Source organism: Daphnia pulicaria, chromosome 4, assembly GCF_021234035.1.
Source record: "Daphnia pulicaria isolate SC F1-1A chromosome 4, SC_F0-13Bv2, whole genome shotgun sequence".
Classification (NCBI taxonomy): domain Eukaryota; kingdom Metazoa; phylum Arthropoda; class Branchiopoda; order Diplostraca; family Daphniidae; genus Daphnia; species Daphnia pulicaria.
Window position 1 is genome coordinate 11,168,279 of NC_060916.1, and position 20,246 is coordinate 11,188,524.

Consider the following 20,246-nt stretch of genomic DNA (forward strand, 5'->3'; position numbering starts at 1 on the left):
TTGAGGGACGTGTTGTGATTATCTTCCAACTCAAGCGCACCCAAGTGGTGTTGCTTAACCTTAGTGTTGCTTAACCTCACTCCCGTTAGATGTCTCATGGAAGATATAGTTGACGTCTGCTACCTGTCCATGTGACAGTCCCTTCACTCTCTTAAGAACCGGTCATAGGGTAAGACTTATCTAAAACTATATATTCTGTCATCCATGGTATCTGTAATACAATATCTCGTTAAACTCACGCTCATGGTCTAATGTTCAGTCACTAAACTCAACAGAAGTATTTCTTCCTTTTTTTTCTTTACCTTTGTCTCGGTGAGCGCATTGATGTACATAGTTCCAATTTTAAGTATCTGAACAGAAAAAAATTAACTTCTTGAAATGATCGAATCGTTCGTCTTTTTATTGTCCATTACGAGTTCGGATGAAACAGATTTTCTACCATCCAGATGAGTGGCATATAAGCTTTTGGCTGTAAAAACGTCGATTCCGTGGCGGATGGTGGATGATTATTTATTGTCGCTCTACAGCTAATAATCAACAAATTTAAAATTGTTCATCTCGATTAATATGCCAATGATTTCCCGCAGTTAAATCGTTTTTGCTGAACTGCTGTTGGAATCGTTAAATGTTATTTGCAAATATTTATTTAGACGTCGACACGCATTAAAGATTTGCACATTCCTCAGAACCAAAAGACCAATAACTCCGGGACTACACCGTACAACCACAAACACCAAACTTCTTGTTACTAATTGGGATCAATTGAAATCAAACAAATGTGGCCAGTGACTGGGAAATATCTTCTTCAATGAGAAATCCATTAAAGTGAGTGTAACTGTTAAGTGAGTTATGAAGTGTTACCCCAGGGTCAATCTGCAAAATCTCTAACCATATTTGATCCCCCGCTTGCAAACTTAGAGTTGATTGCAGAGAAAATGTCTCGTATTCACCAGAGGTATTTGACTCATCAGCCAAACCATACGACATAGGATTACCGTTCTTCATCAACCGAATCCATAAAGCAACCTTAGAGGTAGAAGATGGAAGAAATGCAATTCCAGATGCAGAGAAAAAATATTTGCCTGGGCGAGGTGCCGTGAAAATCCAGGTCGTTTCGTTCATGGCTCCTCCTACATTCAATTCCACAATCTCGAATGGAACTGGAACTCCAGCTTGATTAAATGGTGAGGTTTTCTTGACGTAAAAATAAGTTGGTGATGATTTGACATCTTCAAACCCAATCCAGCGCTGAAAACCTTTTCAATCCAAAAACACATATGAAAGTTTAAGAACGTTTCAATCCTGACATTTGAATTTACCCGCGTCATCTGGTAACTTGGTGAAATCACAGTAGACCCTTTCAACCATTTTAGCTCCCACGACGGAATATAATCCGCTCAAGGTGTGTCCCCTCCGCCATAGATCTGCACACGAAGTTGGTATTCCAGTGACGGCCACTTGTCCGGTACATTCGAAACGTCCTAGTTGATGAATCCCGGACGAAGTTTCCAGTTGAGTTCGGCCATAATTGAGTCTCGTGACGGGCAGAACTTCCTTATCAGTGATGACTCCTGAATATTTCAAATAATCATTCATATATTATTATTAGAATTTGTGGAGCAGATGACAACTTGTAGTTCTAATACCTTCATCGGTTAATGGCACTGGAGCGGCAGAGTCGCAGTTGCATTTGGTGGAAGAATCGACGCAATTTCCATCCAATCCGCACTGGCAAAGATGGACGTCCGTGTTACCACCGGCCCAGAAAGTTTTGGCATTTCCATTTTTGTCATTCCACCATGCGTATGTGATGGTGTTGAGTTCCAGTGGTGCAAAATTGCAATCGTACTATTTAATTAGACGCTATAGATTAAGTTTACTAACTTAAAAAATAATGAACAAAAATGGCGTATACTTTAATTGACTGATGGCATTCGGCGGAAAGTTCAGCCAGCGCTGAAATTTGTCGACTACTGGCGTTGTACCTGATCGTCCTGGAATAACATCCAGGATCAGCGCAGTGTCCAACATCCATCGGCGACTCACTGTCGTGTGGAATAGCAGTCGATCCTGGAGACAGAAATTCAGGTAAATCTTACATTATGTGAGTTTAACTACTTTAAATTACCTTTTGCCATGTCGCAGTAGACGTAAATCGGGTCATCCCCAACACCTTGGCCGTCAGGATCGATCCAGTACATGCCGGAGCTCAGCGATGGATCCGCTGCCCGAGCCTCTCGACAAGTTCTGGGCATAGAATTTTTTACGGATAATTGACTTGTTCTTTGACTTTCAGCTTGTTGCAGAGCGATTTCTAGCCGAGCAAATTTCTCCACTAAAATATCCTGTTCATCATATTGTTTCAGAAGTTATTTTAGCGAATTATTATTTAAAAACGCAGCGCTAATGAGGAAAACTACGTGATGCTGAACTTTGGTTTCCAGTTCAACGTTTTTGGCCTCCAGTGCCGCAACTTTGGTCTCCAGTGCCATAACTTTGGTTTCTAGTTGAACATTCTTTGTCGCCACAACTTCATTTAAGCTTACCTTTGGAAATAATACAAATAATACAGTCAAATAATATCAATAACATACAGGTACGAACTATGCTGAGAACAGTTAAAAGTTTAGCCAAACTTACATAATTTTCAGTTAGTCGTTTCACTTGGTCTTCCAGACTGAGAGCAGCGCTGGTCTGCCAAACCGAAAATAACAAAGAAAGACTCAAATGGATTGAAAAGAATTCCAATTTAGCCATTTTCACTTTTATAAAGAGCAATGCAATCCACTACACGTAGTGTGTCGTGGTTAACTTGTGAGACAAAAGTGATTGATATGATTTAGACGAGGTTTTTCCCCATTCAAGATAAGATGGTCCAATCAAAGTCAGATCGCAATCAGTTAAAAAACAACGATGAGATTTGTTCAAGTTCTAAAAATTTACTTTTTCTGGCGGATCGATGCGAAAATATTACAATGATATATTTCATTCCGAACCGGATCTAATTTCGTCTTTCCCAGCATCACAACGATTATCACCTTTTTTAAATAAGCTAAATATGCAAAATGAATATTTAAGTACGGTCAATTTGTTACTGTGAATATAAGCATACAGATGCCAATTGCACCCGAATTCTTTGGAAAATCTGCAGCTTGACCTACATCGGCTGTACTTGGAAAATCTTGTTTTCCTCCATTTGTCCATTCCTCACAGCAATAAAAACCAAAACAAAAAAATTCGAAATGATTTGCTTCACTTTCACGATATTGGTGAAATTCGCACAAAAATAGTTCAATAATTATTAAAAAAATTTGCCAAAATATTTCTCAACGAATCTGTAGAGCTCTTCAGCAGTCGAAAAAAGGTAAACTATTTCATACGTCCAACCGAAAATGAAATTACTACGCGGTTTCTGTCCAGCCCTGATAAAAATACACGACTGTTTTCCCAGCGACACCATAATATAAAGAAAAATGGTTCATTGCAATCAGTAACGATATTTTCTGTTCTTGAATAAACGCTAAAAAATCGCAACACTGTTAATACGAAACTAGACCTCCACGAATAATTGAATGTACGTTACATAAGATGCCACGAAATCTGTAATACTGACCTCCTAAAATTTGATTTCACCATTCCAAACTTGTTTTCTCTCTTAATTTTACCAGCAAATGACATAAATCTCACAACAAAAGCACCACGTCCTTTTATTACATCAAGAACTTGTCTCAGCTGGACATTTTCGCAAACTGTTCATGTACATCGAACCACGTCCCCACTCATCAACGGTGGGTGGATTTCGTTGAGAAAAACATCTTGCCACATCTTGATCTTGGCACGTGTCGTATAAACGACCTTCAACCTGGCCCCAAAAACAAAAGTCCAATAAGTTAAGAGAAATTCCCAGACGATAATGTTTCCAATGTGTGTCTACGTGCGTAAGGTAAGGTGGTTTCCTGGAATGGACATATTTTCCCTATATCGATCAACTCAACTAAAGAATCGATTCCAACTGACATCCCTCCATTTATTGGCCACACACATTTGATAGCGCCTGGTGACGTCAGCGTGACGTCAATCCTATCCTTTTTTTCTGGTATAAAAACACCCTTCCGGACGCCCCCAAAACAGCTGTTTATTATATTAAAGTTTATAACATTTCGTGGGGCTCACGTCGTCCGATCGAAACGTCCATTTCCAAACTATAAATTGGAGACAAGTTCACATCCAACATTATAACTCGTGTTCAAATGTCGACTACTACTACCCTGAATGTGCATCAGATTTTCCTGGCCGTCCACCGCGGATGGATCGATCAATTGCGCCGAGTGCTGGAGAAAGATGGCCGGACCATGAAGAACCTGTGCGAATGCAACGAGCAAAGTGAGACGCCATTGCAGGTGGCCATCCGAGAGCGACAATTCGCAGTGATTGAGTTTCTGGTCCAGTTGGTCAAGGATCACATCCAAATCCATTGCCATCCGCATTCCAGGTGGGTCAGGCGGATGTCGCCCTTTTCATGGGACAAAATCAATGTGGAATCGTTCGCCATCGGGCCGGCCGAGTTTGGCAAGGAATTCACCCAGACGTTCGTCCTGCCGTCAGCCGACGTGGCCATTTTGCAGGACATGGCCAGCAGCGACCGGATCGGCATCTTCAAATTGATCGAGTACCTGATCGACGTGGCCGATGACGACACGTCCTGGTTCGAATTCTTCCTCAATTCGATGGTGGCCAGTTCGATGGACAGGGCCCAGAAGATCATCGCCCTGGAACTGATGGGCTCGGCTTTTATTTTAAAAATTCGACTGGCCGATGAGCAGTTCGAGCCGGACGAAATTTCCGGCGGACTGCGTGGACTCCAGTGCTGGAAAAAAGCGCTGGAACTACGCAATTCGACGGCCAACGGCCGCCGACCGATGCCCAAGATCCCGCACGTTCTGTCCATCGCCGCTCGCAACGCCCTGGGCGATTCGGCCGAAGTGACGACGCCGGAGCAAATGCAAGAATTGGAAAATCAATTGAGACGACACGATCGCCGATCGCTCATCACCGATCAGGCCTTTCTCGTCATCCAGCGGACGTTCGCCCAGCGCCAGCTGGGCGCCGAGCCCAATCTCTTCCATCTCAAAACCCTGCTGGACTACGGCAAACAATTCAAAACGACGGGCGATCATTTCTCCAACACGGAAATCCATTACGGCCGAGCGATCAACATTTCGCTCATGATTATGCAGCAGTTCAACCGGGCCGATTTCCCCAAATGTTTCCAGGTTTTCGTCGAGGCTTTCCTCCTCTTCGCCAACGTCCTGAACGGACTGGGCCGCAAGACGACCAACAACGCCGAGCGGATCAAAGAGCTGACGTTCGCTCACGTCCTGGAAGCGATCACATTCGGCTTCATAATCGCCACCGATTTGATTTTATTGCCACCGATCTGCGATCAGCACACCATGTGGGAAATGCTGGTCATGAGGAAAATCTATTTGCTGATGGTCACCCTGTTCAAAATGATGCCCAAACTCGATCCGCCGGAAGGCGAACGACTCTGCCGAGTCCTCGGCAATTTCTTCCGTGTCGAACAATTGCGCAACGGATTTTCCAGCCTGCTCCACCTGGCCGTCGAGGGCTTCTTGGCGGCAAGGATCGACGTCACCGTCCGGGCTGACATTGTCACATTTTTCCTGGACAACGGAGCCGATCCCAAGAGCCTGGACAGAAGCGGCAAATCGCCGCTTCACATTCTGGCGGGAAAATGTCAACCGAATTCAAACGAGTTATTCTTCGAGGTGTTCCAGGCCGTCCTGGAAGCCGGTGGGCATCTGGATCAAGTGACACCTGACGGGAAAACGGTCATCGACGTCCTGAAGGACAAGAAAAAACAGTTCCAGGAATCGCTGGATCCCAGAGTTGATCATTGGATCAACACGGTCGTGTCACTCGAGTGCTACTGCGCTCAGAAAATCCGCCAGGAGCATATTGCGTTCGCTGAAGACGAGCAACAGCTTCCGCTTTGCCTGCAGCAATTCATCGAACAGCACAGCCCCTTGAAAAGCAAACTGCAAGGTGATCAATTCATTTGATTATTATTAAAAATTGACGTCATAATTTATTGAATTGAATAAAATAAATTTAAATACAAATAAAATCATTTAAAATCAAATTAATATTATTTTTAATACAATTAATAAAATTATATTTTATTTAATTAATTTGAAAATTTGAATTAATTGTACGTACAGTACGTACAGAAGTCGAGAGGCCTCCGCTGATTGGATTTCCCAGCGCTTATCGAGTCCTTCAAGATTCTGCAAAGGCGTCTCACATTTTCGTTTTGAACACGATTTTCAATGATTTCCGGTCTATTTTTGATTGCAAAATTTGACTTGATTTTTTCAGTGACTTTCATTTTTAATACTTTACGTAAAAATTTAGGTGGCGGAATTTTATTGTATTCGTCGCACCTTCGATGGCTTTGACTAATACACTCCTATCTGGTTCTGGAATTGAATTTCAGTTTAATTTCACAAGCCGAATTGAGCCAAATACAATTATACGGTCCTTCATTTGAAGACCGATTGCGAGCAAATGATTGAAGTACGCGAGATTGGTTAACGTTTCGTATCGTCATTTTCTATTTAGAACAGTTCAAGATTTTTCAAAAAGTTGAAACTATAAACATCAAAATCTTTAAAATCAAATATATCGATGGCAAATCGTTTCAAACGTTAAAAAAAAAAAAAAAAAAAAAAAAATCTGTGCACCTTCGTCGCTTTTCTCCATAATTTTACCATAATGTCACGTACACAGACAATTTCATTCGCATATTTTAGTCGACTTCTCCCCCTAGAATTAGATTAACCAAAAGAAGAAAAAAAGAAAAGAATACGCTATACCTACAGGGATGGATGGTGCAGTAAATAAATGTTGTGTACCCCGGTGAACTTCCCCCGCCAATTATACCCCAGCCATTTTTCCACCTAAAAAAAAAGGCCGTAAGGCTCGTATCGGTCTGCCTATCCTTTTTTATCTGGGTCCGACCTTGAATTTCTACACCAGTTACATAAAGGGGCCAATCCTTGGAATTGCACTTTTACTTTGCTTACATAATAATATATCCTGCTGCTGACCTGCCTTCGGCCTGTTGGTAGAACACTTGCAGTCTTCTTCCAAACGCTATCGTACACAGTCGTCCATCTGACACTGCTCTCCCAATTTCCATTATATTACGTAAGCGATTGAATCTTATTTTTTTTTAAGTTTGACATCGCCACATTTTAATTCATTTGATAGCCAAAATCGTTTAAAATTAATTACAAAATGGTAGAAGCCATCAACGTGTTGGACCTCGTTTCCCAAGCAGTTAGTCAAGGTTCGATCGCCGAATTAAATCAAATACGAAAGCGCAACAATTGGATAGCGATACCTATTCGTTATGTAACCCAGCCTCTGGGCCAGCAGGGCGAAACGGCCCTGCAGTCGAGTGTCAGAAACGGACACTACGACGTCGTCGAGTTCCTAGTCGGCGAATTGAAATATCAAATTTATCCCGAATGGGCGAAATCGATCGACAAAGTCCCGTCTTATTTCACCTGGACGAATTTGAATTTCAACAAAGTTCTTCCACCGCTCGTTGTCCAGTCACCCGAGATGGAAGTTATCCGCGATATCGCCAACCAAATTCCAATCGTCAAAGTCATTGAATATCTGATCGATCCGGCCAGCGACGAGCCCTGTCAGTGGCTGGAATTTGTATTGAATTCGATCGTGGCCAGTTCGGCCAGCCGGACGGACAAGATCGTCGCCTTCGAACTGATGGGCGTCGCCTTCGTCTTCAAACCGAGAAACGGCGTCTGGAGGGGAGTCCAGTGCTGGGAACAGGCCATGGCCCTTCGCTACTCGACAGTCGGTGATCAATCGGCGATCCCGATCATTCCCGATCTAGCGGCCAGCTCTTTATTTGTCGACCGCAAGAAGCTCATCGCTTCGCCAACATCTCTCCAGAAATTCAAAGGCGAATGGCGACTCGGCTACAACCTGCTGGAAGCTCAAACTCAAGCCTTGGCCGTCAGCCAGAGGATCGTCAATCAATGCGGCCAGCAGCAGCGGACGGGTATTCCTTATTCGTTCCACCTGGAACATTTGATGCGCTACGCTTATCGCTGCTACATCCACGAGAATCAATTGAATTGCTCGTTGAACATTGCGATGATGATCCTCAAACAAACGGACGATTTCAGATCAGGATCGTCACTTAAATGTATCAGGATTTTCGCCGAGACTCTGGACCTGCTGTTGGAATGTCTGAAGCACCAAAAGTTGAAAATAAAAAAAGGAGTTGAAGATTTATCGTTCGCTAATCTCTTGGTGGTCGTCAAATTCGGATTGGCCATTTTGCTGAATGTCATGCTGTTGTCGCCCGTCGTCCGACCGACCGTCGATCGGTGGCAGTTCAACGTCATGGATCAAATCCACCGTTTGATTTTAGAGCATCTTGGACGCTGTCGTAATAATCCAGCGGAAATCCAACAGCTGAAAGATTGTCTCTCGCCGTATTTCCGCGCCAATAATTTGAAAAGGTTCACCAGTCTTCTTCACCTGGCCATCAGCCAAGGGACGGACGGCCGTCAAATCTTGCCCATCATCCAGCTGTTCCTAGAAGCCGGAGCCGATCCAACCGGAATCGACACCAACGGCGAAACTCCGTTGCATCTTTTATCCGAAAATCAGGATTGCTTTCAATCCGATCCGGAATCGTATGAGCAAGTGTTTCAGGCTTTGCTGGATGCCGGATGTTGTCTGGGCCAATCGATTCCGGCGGGTAAAACATTTCTGAGCATTTTAAACGGCCAGAAATCTAAATGCGTATCGAAATTCCGTTTCCATCATTATCTGGATCCGCTGGTCAATGTCGTCTTACCACTGGCCTGCGTTTGCGCCAAAGTCATCCGCCACAAGCAAATTTTATTCGAAGGCCGACTTCCGCCGCGGCTGCAATCGTTTGTTAGCCGTCACAGCGCTATGGAAGGTGATATTGTTATAAACACGGGGTAATGAGTTATATAATAGGGTTATCTAATATTGGTTTTTATTTTTATTTGTTTGCCTATTAGATTACGCAATTTCTAACAGTGCTGTCTGACAGCGTAGGCCTAATTCCAAGAGAGAAAATGGAAACCAAACGTATTATATGTGATTTGGTTTTTTTTAACCTTTTAACAAATTTGTGCTATTAATAATCGACTGAATTCAATAATGTGCAGAAATTGTTTGACATAGGCTTCTAGTGTTATTACTCAGTTCTCTAGTTTATTACTCTGTTGTTTGAGAAATAAACAATTATTGCTAATTGGTTTTCGATACTGAGTGGACATGCGACTCAAAATGTTTAAGCTGCTTGGCAACGACACCAACAAGGATGATTTAATAGTTTTATGAGTGGCTTTTAAAAGCTTCGCCGTTGTCCAATAAAAACCCCAACGGGAACAAGACATATTGACTCAGCTCGCCCTTTTAAGAGTGTATAGCGACAACTGGCTATGTACAGCCCTATCTATTATACCCATCTAACATTTAATGCGCATTTCACTGAGAGAATGACTAGACGGAAAAGGACGAAAAAGTAAATAGGAAATGACTTTTTTAAAAACGATACTGCGTATCTTGGGCTAATAATAGAACCAACCGGATTGGTCGATCGCTATCAAGAGAATGAAACAACCTGCCAGAAGTCTAATAATAGAAATATACAAAAACCCGACTGATGGGTGGATTTCTTGGGATGTGATGACCTTATGACCAGGTCATTTTCGTTTTCCAGGTTTATTTTGTTCTCCACCAATTAAAACAAAGGCCACCAATCAAATATCTTTCGTGATTCACACGTAGTCACTATAGAGAAGAGTGACATTTTTTAGTGCGTATAGTGAACGGTATATAGCCAAGCGGCAGCCATAAATGAAAATACAACCAATCAGTTCAGTTTGCAAGCTCGAAAATTTAAGATTTAAATTTTTATAAAAGCCATTAGCTATTCACTACGGCAGAGAGAGAGACGTATAAACCGTCATTGGCGAATGGGCACCAGGTGGAATTGTGTCGCCATGGTCCCTACGTGCAAGTAGAAAAGCATGATATATGAGGCTTTGATTCTCAGTAAGCTATTTTTTTATTAGGAAATTATGTGTAATACCATGGAGACACGTTTATACCATTTTGCCTCTTATGGGCTTTAAACGCGTATGCGCGCTACCATATTTAGGTCTGTTATGTAATTTTTGGTCATTTCTTTTAAAGCAGCCAATTATTTTTAGACGGTTTCTTTTTAAAAAAAATACTAACTTGCGTGATGACTTTTTACTTTTATTGCATTTTTAAATTAGACAATTCCGGACAATTCGAATTCAGATGAAGATCAAAATAAGTTTAATTGCACCAGAAACTTTGACTATATGACGAAACGTTTTTCCCCCTCATAAAATAAGTTTCGGACCAATTAAAATAATGTAATTAAAAAGAAAAAAATTTGGGCTGTGGGGATTTTTCTCCTCCTCCGATGCGCAATCAAGGTGCAGTGTACAATTATCAGCAGATAAGATTCACCTTTCGTACGAGAGGTGCCTCTGTCAGTGTCAGCTTATTATTATTACACCAGACTCCAATTAGTATTTTAGTCAGTTACGTAGCGTCGTGGTTGATGGTTCGTCAATCCGCTGGAACCTTTTGGCTTTACATTCGCACTCTTCCCCCCGCCGGCCCGCCCTATTGTTAATTCAGATTGGCATATAGAAAAGGATTGAGGGGCGTTTTTTTAGTTTTACATAGTCTCATTTCTATGACGTTTGAGAAACTCAGAAAAGTGGTTCAATTAAAACATTTTTTAGGATTTTCAACTGACAGTGTTGGGTGTCTGGGAGTCGTGACACAATGTCGTCGTGCTGGCGAATGCTGCTGCCGTCACACTCGTCGTTTCTTCTCATTTCCCAGACGCTTCCGGCGAGCGCCATTGTGTCTGTATACTTTTGACGTCGCGTCAATCCGAGGTATAAATGTACTATAAATATAAAGGAACTATTCTCTCTTTCATCTTTCTCATCAGCACGTTTCTATTTTGATTGACACAAAGGTTTTTCCAACCCGACGAGTCATTGGTGCGTGTCTAGTCACCAGAGATAAGGGAAAACATTTGAAAAGGTATAGAGTACAGTTTAATATGTAGGTGGATAGACTGGAGAAGGTGGGGGGTGTCACTTTTCCTCCGAGCTGTGACGTATACGTTTGGAATTACCCAGGTCCAACGCAAATAGTTCTCCAACATCTAAACGAGAGGAAACAAAATGTAAACGATTCTTTTGAAAAGATTAATTTCGAAAGGATTCGACGAAAAGGGGCCACGACATTTTTCCTTTTTCTTTCTTATCGTTGGTAATTTGCGATAGTGAACATAAGGCGTAATGTAATAACACTGTGAAGTATTTATTTACTTATTTTTAAAAATTTAGTTGGTCTTGGTCTGAGTGGCACAAGATTACAGACATGCGCACAGCCGGAGTCGATTTACCGACTCCGGCATAAAAGTCTCCGCAATTCCGCTTCTCCTACTCACACGACCGCAGGAATCCCCACGGCGCTGGCACGTCTATTCAGTCCACAATAAGTTCAGATTTGAACAATTCGTTCAAGTGTTTGAATGGTGTGAAAATAACTGTCACTCGTATTACATTGACAGCCGGATTGCTGTAGTTGAAAATGGAACGGCGGATGACATTAAGTGGCCATGTTCCGTGTTTATCTCTCATTCCGTTGGGGACTTGTCATAGCGGCAAGTACTACATCGACGGCGAATGTCTGGGTAAGCATTCCCCCTACCAATTCATTTATTTTTCTTTACTTAAAGAAATAATTAAACGTGGAATATAATGAGCACCAGATTGGGAATTCCTCCGAAACGAATTATCTGTCACAACACCAGCTGTGTGCAATCAAGACATGTTTGTGTGTCATTCACTGAACCTTAACACTTTACTAATAATCTATTTCCACTTATATCCGCCAGTTGGCCTTGTAGCTAAATAATAGGCTTTCCGGCCCGGCCAACTTTTCCTTTTTCAGTTGATGATGTGTCGTCACAATCTCCTCCGCTCGACGCCACGACAAACTTATAAGCTGAAAATGTTGTTTTCTTTCTTTCTTTCTTGCTACCCTCCAGTTCATCTTGAAGAGATCAATATCAAATTGGAAAACGAGGATCCCATTACTCGCCCACTTCGGTGCGCCCTCGCATTCCTGGACATTCTCAACAAGGTATAATAGAAAATGAATAGACTAGATTACAATTCCACAAAACTAACAGTTAATGTGTAGGATCTGATACCGATTCTTATCAACAGCCAGGATCAGCCCAGCATTTTGAATTCGACAATCAAGTATATTATAATAAGGATTCGCTGATGATCGCTTAAAGTTGTACGGTATTACTCGAAAAGTAATTTTTGAAATGTTGTTTGGTTTCCCTGTCTTTAAATAGGTTATTGGCTGAACTTACTACACCCCTAGAATGCCTGGGAATGGTCGGCGTAGCGACTGGATCCAATCAGAGCAGCACGGCAACGCAACAAGTTGTCATCTACAAACTGACTCAGCTCCTCTACAACGCCAAGGAATCCTTTCTGGATGGTGGGGCCATGCCAGCCGTTCTCAGTCACGTTTGCCACACCCTAGAAAAGGTAAAAATCGTCCTAATTGATCCCGCCCAGGTTATTTTATCCTTTTAACACAAAACCGTTTTCCACCCGAATCACCAGGAGCCGTTGTTGAGCGAAGATAACATTTCTGTGAATCATTCGCTGTTACTCATTCGCAATATCCTGCACGCTCCCGAACGACCTACTCAGATGGCGGACAAACGACAAGATCAGCAGGACCAACTTGTGCAGATATTATTGGCCCAGGGACTGGATCGTATCCTCATCAGCTTACTGGCCTGCTCCCAAAGGGTGAATTAATTAATTATCATTTGAAATCTTTTATCTTCCCGGTTCTAAAATTAAGGTAGAAGAAATTAATCAGCTGGACGGAGAGGTAAATTTTAATTCGCAGAACGACGGTTTAAAATTTAATTTCAAAAGATCCTGTACATAAATGTATACGGTTGAAACTCTAATTTTCTATAATAATATTAACAATATAAGTAAAAGAGCGAGATCATTTCAAATGGTTTCCCAGAAAAAGTAACGTACGAGATATGTTACAGCTATAACGAGAGTAACTTTATCCATCGTATTGATTTTTTTGCCTTTAACCCCCCCCCCCCCAGACATAGAGTCATGTCATACAGCACGCTTGCACCCGTTCAACCTGTAGTCTCTTAAATAATTAATAGCATTCGCTTGTGTCGTTATCAAATGAAAAACAAAAAAAAACAACTTTATATCGGATTACCGTTCGGCTTATACTAATCAGTTTTCTGTTTAATTTTTGCGTATAGGAACAATGGATGGTGACAGTTGTGCAGCTCATTTCTCTATTGTACAAGGATCAACCCGTTGAAATTATTTTACAACTTTTGGATGAAAACTGCACTCATCTTGAGCCGGAATTCTACTTTGACGAACAAAATCAATTTGGTATTAAAACTGAGAGCAAATGGCACGACAATTATGTAATTTGTTTCTACCTGCGCCAATAGATAAAACTCGACGATCTAGTCAGCAAAGTACGTCCAGCGGCTTCCACTCGGAAGATTCAAACGCGCCGAAAATGACATCACCAAAGGTTACGGATTCAGTGATGAGGAAATCCAATCGAAGAAAAAGTTTTTCAGGAAGTCAATCTAGTGAGTCATAAATTGGAAAACCTTTGAACATTTTATATTTGACATCCGCTTTTCTCGTTTCCCTTTTTTACAGGTAAATGCGGAAGTTCGTCGTCTTCCGCATCATCTCAACTTGGCGGAACTAAATGCTTAAAAAAGTAAAATAAAATAAATAAAAATTTGCATGGGAAACGCCATATGACTCAAATAACCTCTGCTCTCGGTATCCAGGAGTTTTAAAGGTTCCAAGAAATCAGAGAAAATTTTGAAAAAGCTTAGCAAATGCAACAAACTTGGACGTCGAGTGGAGATGATAGGCAACGTCGTCGAGTACAAACCGACGGATGAAAGTAATTTGAATCTCCTGAAAGGGTTTACCGTCAATTTCATCCGGCAAGGTAATAATAACTCGCTATAGCGTATATCAATTAAAATGCACAGTTTAAAACTTTCTTCTGATAGGCTACAACACACTGGTGGGCCAATTGCATCAACAGATGCTGAAACAACAGGGCGACGCCCACCTCCAGCTGCTGGATAAGTCGCACTTTCTCTGGCTCATTTCTTATTTCCTTCCCATCGCCTCCCGGTTGGAATTGAGCGTGGAACATTTAAAAAACGTCTTAACTATTGATGTCCTGTGTTATCTGACGTGGGAAGCTGTTTGTCAGACGGAAGAACTAGAAATTTATGCGTTTCAACATTCAACATTCGATTTGAAACCGTGCGTGAGGCGCTTGCATTTGTGCGTGAAAGCAATTCGTGAATATTTGAAAACACTGGAGAGATTTTCTCGTCCTTCGACGTCTAGAAATGCAAATGCACCGGGAAATTATTTGATTACTCGACTGAGCGGTTACGTGCCAGCGATTCGGGACCTCCGTCAACTCTTTTTGCTCCAACTCCGCCAATTCAATCCTGTCGTTCAAAGTCGTCGCTATCTACTCGACGTCATCGCAACCAATCACATCTTATTGCTGGCGCTCGAACGGTCCACTGGGCAATCGTCACGCGGGAGTTTTGATATTGGCCAACACTTGACTCAATTCTGTTCGGAAATGATAGTCGATCGATACGGCACGGCCCTCGAGGATTTCAAGACCAACGGCTCATTCGTCAACGATTGCATCTTGACTCTTTTGCATCACGTCGCGGGCGATTTGGGCCGGGCCGACCTTTTGTGCCGGCCCGTCATTCTTCGTCCATTCACCAAAATTTGGGCAGTGGAATTCAACGTAAGTTTATTACAATCAACAGCTATATTATTCGGAATTATTCAAATTGTCTGATTTATTTGCAGTTGCGTGACGACTGGAATGATTTGATTGAATTGATCATTAACAAATCAATGCGGTATTTTTCACATTATCGATACACGGAGACATTGCCTAGCAACCCAAATAATCCGCAAAAGATAAAAGATTCCGCTTCCCATTCGATGGATATCCTCCCACTAAAATATTCTGATGAGAAAACAATAGAAGAATCGACTGAAACAAATCAATGGTCGTACGAAGTACCTGACACCAACATTAAATCACTTTTGATTCAACTCAAGGATTCTGGTGCGTTTCAATCAATTTTTTAAAATTGTTACTCAAATAATTAGATTGTTTTTCTTACAGGATTTCAGAAACAACTGGACTGGATCCAGTCTTCATTATTATCAGCCTGTGCTGTTCGATTGGGGATCTACTCCGGCCAAGAATTCCGCCACCCCATATATACCCTGAGTTTTCAAATGAATTTGTCCTGCCCTTTGGTTCCCTGGACGGAGGTGGAAGCATCCGCCCTGCGTTCAGAACTCTTCCTCAATCTCCTATTTCGTATTGGCCTCATTCCTCCATCCCCTCAGGCTGTCCTGTACCCTCGTATCCCGCGTGAATGGTCCCCGAACACTTTGTACAGTGTCGCCCTCCTTTTCGGACCCATCGACCAGAAGAGGATCGATTTTGATTTAACTCGAGTCAAGAAAATCGAGTTAGACCACCCCTATTCATCTGTCAATGTCCAAAATGTCCAAAGATCATCTTCTCACCCTTTCATAATTCACGATGGCGTATCTCACCGTAAAGATTCGTTCCTGGAATCCAAGTTTCCTTCAGCAGAGATCGACATTTCTAGGCAAAATAGCATCGACTGTGTCTTCGACCAGCATAGTCCACGACCATTGGACAGGTAAATCAATTTCCAAATATCACGAATTTCAGCAGCCTATTTACATAATTTTCCGTCGACAGTATCAGCACCACCAGTTCACTGGAAGTCCACAAAATGGACTCTAGCGACAACGAAGAAATGGAGGTCCTTCTGTTTGTGACAGATTAGGCAGATTGGACGGTAGTGACGTCACGAGATAATTCAATTCCGTCTAAACGGACAGCGGTACATGTTTAAACTATTCAAATTAAATGTGGAACAATTAGTTGATTCACCTCTCTGTAAATATTCTCCAACAATAATTTGGTAAGACATTTTCCCTATTATTTATTGGTCAACAATTAATTGTGTAATTGCAATATCGTATAATTAAATTAATTATTCACAAATTCTCAATTAATTGCGTCTCTAAGTAATTAACTTATATCTCCCTAAATAATTGCTCGGTCTTGATTGAAATAATTACTGTCGTCCTCATTCCAGAAAAAATGACGTAATCATTACGTAAATATTTTGGTTTACGTGACCAGCATCACGTTCACATCAGTCCTTGGCCCAAGGACCCCAAGGTCAAGCTCTCCAAAGACGTTGGTCACATCATCCCAACGGGTTTCCCTTATATACAGTTAGAACCTTCCCATGAAAACTAAAATATTCAATCTTCTAGTTGACCTCGTGCTCTTCAGTCCACCCCTGCAAAGTTCTACCCAGTGTTTTTTTTTTATTTTCCCAGTCAATAGTGTGCAGAGTGTTAGTCCCTATTCTTACGTAATAATTCTCAATGAAGAAAGAACAATGGCAACCACCCCAACTGTGTTTGATCTGTTTTACCAAGCCGTCATCAAAGGTTCATTAGCCGAATTACACGACATCCGCCATCATTATTCGTGGAAGGCCATTTCGATCGAGCTCATCACGGGCCCTCATTTCAATGAAGGCGACACGTCCCTGCAGGTGGCCGTCCAGTGCGGACACTACGACGTGGTCGAGTTTCTCGTCCACCAGTTGAAATATCACGTCACTCACGCCGTCTGCCCGCAAGGCAAATTCGCCCAGTCCAGCAATAACAAGTGTCCGTTCTCCTGGGACAAACTGGACTACACCCGAACATTACCGTCGTCGTTTGTTTTACCGTCGGCGGCCGTTTCGATCGTCCGCGACATTACCGGCCAGGTGCCCATCATCAAGTTGATCGAGTACCTGGTGGACGTGGCCAACGACGAGCCGTTTTGGCTGGAATTTGTTTTAAATTCGTTCGTGACCAGCTCGGCCATCACTCGGCCGGAAAAGATTGTCGCCCTGGAACTGATGGGCGCCGCTTTTATTTTCAAACAGATTTTGCACACGCGTCGCAAATCGCTGTGCAAGAAGAATCCGACCGAAACCGGACCATGGCGTGGGCTGCAGTGCTGGAAATCGGCCATGATTTACCGCAGGATCGATGATGCCGATGGCGATCCTCCGATCTCGAAAATTCCTTACGTCTTTTCTGAAATCGCCTCGAGCGCTTTTGGTGACACGGTTGAATTCATGACGTTGGACGAGCTGGACCTGCTAGAACACCAATCGACGCTGCACGGATCCCACCAGGATTGGCATCTGTTATGCGGACCACTGGTCGTTCAAGCTCTGCTGGTCAGCAAGCGCATCTTTAGCCAAAACGGTGCTGATGCTGCCGGCCAGCAAATCGACGGGCCCAATTCGTTCCACCTAGACAATTTGCTGCACTACGGACTCTACTGTAAATTCCACCAGCAGTACAGCCAGGCCATCAACGTTTCCCTGCTCATCCTGGAACATTCCAAAGGTTTCAATCCCAATTCATCGCCCAAGTGCGTCAAACTATTCGCCGAAACGTTCGATCTCATGTTGGTGTGTCTAAAACGACGCCAGCCACCCAACAGCATCTTGAAACAGGAGCTGTCGTCGGCCAATCTCCTGGCGGCCGCCAAATTCGGGATCGAAATCTTCACCAACATGTTGCCAGTGCCACCGATGACTCTGCCCGAGCGCCAGCTGTTTGATATCATCGAGCGAACTTATTTCTTCATTTCCAATTGGCTGCCCAGGTTGAACCAGCAGGAAGTTGAACAGTTAACCGAATATCTTTCGCGCTACATTCACCTGTACAATGAAAATAGCGGCGTCACCAGTCTCCTTCACGTGGCCATTGAGATGGTCGACTATCACGGGGGATTGTCCCATTATTCCACCAGACATGCGGTGTCGATTATTCAATTGTTGCTGGAAGCCGGAGCCGATCCGAACGCAACCGACCGGTACGGCAAGACTCCGCTTCATTTCTTGGCTGGCAAGTATTCGCAAGATGAGACTTCGGAAGCGTATTTTATTATTTTCCAGGCACTGCTGGACGCTGGTGTGTATCTGGACCCAACCGCACTCAATGGGAAAACGGTTCTCTGCATGCTGAAGGATCGCAGGACCAAACATCCTACTTTGGGCTATCCCTTTGATCCTTTCATTGACTCGCTGATTGGACCTGAAAGTCCGCTCTCCTCTAGTCCTTCTACATTCAAATCCATTTGAAATATTTGCATTGATTTCCTTCGCAAGTCATTGGTAATTTTAAATCAGTCAAATGATTTTCCTAATTTTGAAATGACTAATTGATCATTTGTACTCAGGTCGGTTGGAGAAACAAGCTTGTCCTGGATTTACTTCACTTTGGAATTAGTTTGAAAATTTATTTCTCCTTTGTAAGATGTGGCATCTTATGTAACCTACGGAGGAATAAAATATTTTGCTAATGCCAAGTAATTAGTCTGTATTTTTCTACATTTTTAAATTCGCTAATTGGCTAATCTAATTCAACATTTCTGTCTTCAAACGGACGTCAGTGATTGAAGCAAATGTTTTAAACAGCCCAGGATGATCAGATTACATTAATGCAGGAAGTGAATATTGTTCCAACTTCATTGAATATTCAACCTCTCCATGTTGAAAAGGGAGTGAGGGCTTGAAGAACATTTTACCCATTTTTTCTGTTGTTATCTACCAGTCCAAAGTTACCCACCACTTAGTTCAAATACAATAACACTAAGTCTAAGCTGTTCAAGTATATAGTGTGACTCTGTGGCGGATGAAGTACTCTGCCACCTCCAGTCTACATGGGAGTCGAAGCATTGAATCACAGTTCAACATCTGGTAAATATCTCTGTTTAATTAAAATACTAGCCAGTGAACGTGTCCAAGCGTGTCTTTATTTGTTTTATTTTTGTTTCTTATAGTTTCGATCGTTTAAACTGCTAGCTATTCCAGTAAGAGGGCGGGACAGGAACTTCCGTTAGACGTTAGTAGGCTTCTTTCACTTCGTTGTCAATGGTTTTACAATTTACATCTTTCACCAGCTTTCATACTGGTGATATATACTCTTCGGTTGTTTGTTTGTTTTTACCCAAAGTTTTGCTTCGATGAATATGGCCTAATATTTTATATTTAACAAACGGTTGCTATTATTGGTGGATACATTTTGATTTGTCAGCACCCTGTTAAAAATCTCTAAAGATCTCAAACTTGTATATGGGAACGTTCCTCGTCAGCGAACTTGGCAACTTAGGTGTCTGTGTCTGTGAATAATATTAAAACAAACAATTGTTTCAAAACAGTTTATTTTTCTGTTTGTCCACATTTCCCCGTTTTCTCAGTCATTTGACATAGCCAAAATTCATAACGATTGCGTTCATTTTCGTTTGTTCTGTGCGCTACGGCCGGGGATGAAACCGCAAGTGTTTGCAGTTTCACCGACTTCTCTCCAGTTGCCGGTGTATCTCTTCAGGTAACAGTAACCGCCCGCGTGAGTAAAGTGGGTGCATTGAGAGTTGGCGATGCAGATGCCTCCGCATTGCTCACCGAGGCTGGGCTTGGCGCCGATGACATTGCCAACAAAATGACAATTGTAGTCCCAGCGAGACAAACCGTTGTCGCCTACCTGCCAGAATCGAGCGGACACGGTGGTCATGGACACGGCAGCCATGAGCAGGAAAATTGACAAGACCTTCATTCTATCAAAGGTTTCAAAACATAATATGTTTTACTGTACAAAAAACAAATTGAAAGCCGTTTAAAATGAACTTACATTTTATTTTGCAGACTGTAGGAAGGAGATGGAACACACAGATCAACTGATGTTTCTTGGTTTGAATCTCGAGTCGAAGTGTTTCCTTTTATACGGGGGTGACTGCATCAGATATACCTTGAGTGCGAATAGCTTCTGGATAACACGTCGACACTAGAAATGTTTGACCTTTTTTTT

The 20,246-nt window shown here is 42.5% G+C and overlaps 4 protein-coding genes and 2 long non-coding RNA genes across 7 annotated transcripts; 5 read left to right on the plus strand and 1 right to left on the minus strand.

Annotated features, from left to right (window-relative positions):
- Positions 1-419: 419 nt before the first annotated feature.
- LOC124337002 lies at positions 420-3,273 on the minus strand. Its single transcript, XM_046791003.1, has 7 exons — positions 2,641-3,273; positions 2,421-2,546; positions 2,129-2,345; positions 1,916-2,070; positions 1,647-1,848; positions 1,320-1,571; positions 420-1,256 (listed from the first exon to the last, which is right to left on the minus strand). The coding sequence occupies exons 1-7, from the start codon at positions 2,755-2,757 to the stop codon at positions 769-771; spliced, it is 1,557 nt and encodes a 518-aa protein (XP_046646959.1). The 5' UTR covers positions 2,758-3,273; the 3' UTR covers positions 420-768.
- A 4,047-nt stretch (positions 3,274-7,320) lies between these two features.
- On the plus strand, positions 7,321-9,054 carry LOC124337705 (protein fem-1 homolog C-like). The gene has a single exon (XM_046791738.1). It carries the CDS (start codon positions 7,321-7,323, stop codon positions 9,052-9,054), a length of 1,734 nt encoding a protein of 577 aa, XP_046647694.1.
- Positions 9,055-10,762: 1,708 nt separating this feature from the next.
- LOC124337445 lies at positions 10,763-11,667 on the plus strand. Of its 2 annotated transcripts, none has more exons than XR_006917373.1 (3): positions 10,763-11,042; positions 11,126-11,424; positions 11,502-11,667. It is a non-coding gene; the product is annotated as an uncharacterized LOC124337445 (long non-coding RNA). The 2 variants fall into 2 exon arrangements; XR_006917372.1 differs by having other exon boundaries at positions 11,126-11,193.
- Positions 11,668-11,693: 26 nt separating this feature from the next.
- On the plus strand, positions 11,694-16,347 carry LOC124336898 (protein timeless-like). The gene is made up of 13 exons (XM_046790807.1): positions 11,694-11,851; positions 12,209-12,303; positions 12,364-12,425; positions 12,527-12,725; positions 12,804-12,995; positions 13,487-13,625; positions 13,688-13,834; positions 13,908-13,971; positions 14,045-14,211; positions 14,276-15,048; positions 15,114-15,378; positions 15,439-15,991; positions 16,054-16,347. Exons 1-13 carry the CDS (start codon positions 11,749-11,751, stop codon positions 16,139-16,141), a joined length of 2,847 nt encoding a protein of 948 aa, XP_046646763.1. The 5' UTR covers positions 11,694-11,748; the 3' UTR covers positions 16,142-16,347.
- Positions 16,348-16,540: 193 nt separating this feature from the next.
- LOC124336954 lies at positions 16,541-18,741 on the plus strand. The gene is made up of 2 exons (XM_046790920.1): positions 16,541-18,553; positions 18,619-18,741. Exon 1 carries the CDS (start codon positions 16,613-16,615, stop codon positions 18,518-18,520), a length of 1,908 nt encoding a protein of 635 aa, XP_046646876.1. The 5' UTR covers positions 16,541-16,612; the 3' UTR covers positions 18,521-18,553; positions 18,619-18,741.
- Positions 18,742-18,839: 98 nt separating this feature from the next.
- Positions 18,840-20,175, plus strand: LOC124337413. The gene is made up of 3 exons (XR_006917340.1): positions 18,840-19,138; positions 19,639-20,004; positions 20,084-20,175. It is a non-coding gene; the product is annotated as an uncharacterized LOC124337413 (long non-coding RNA).
- Positions 20,176-20,246: the final 71 nt, after the last annotated feature.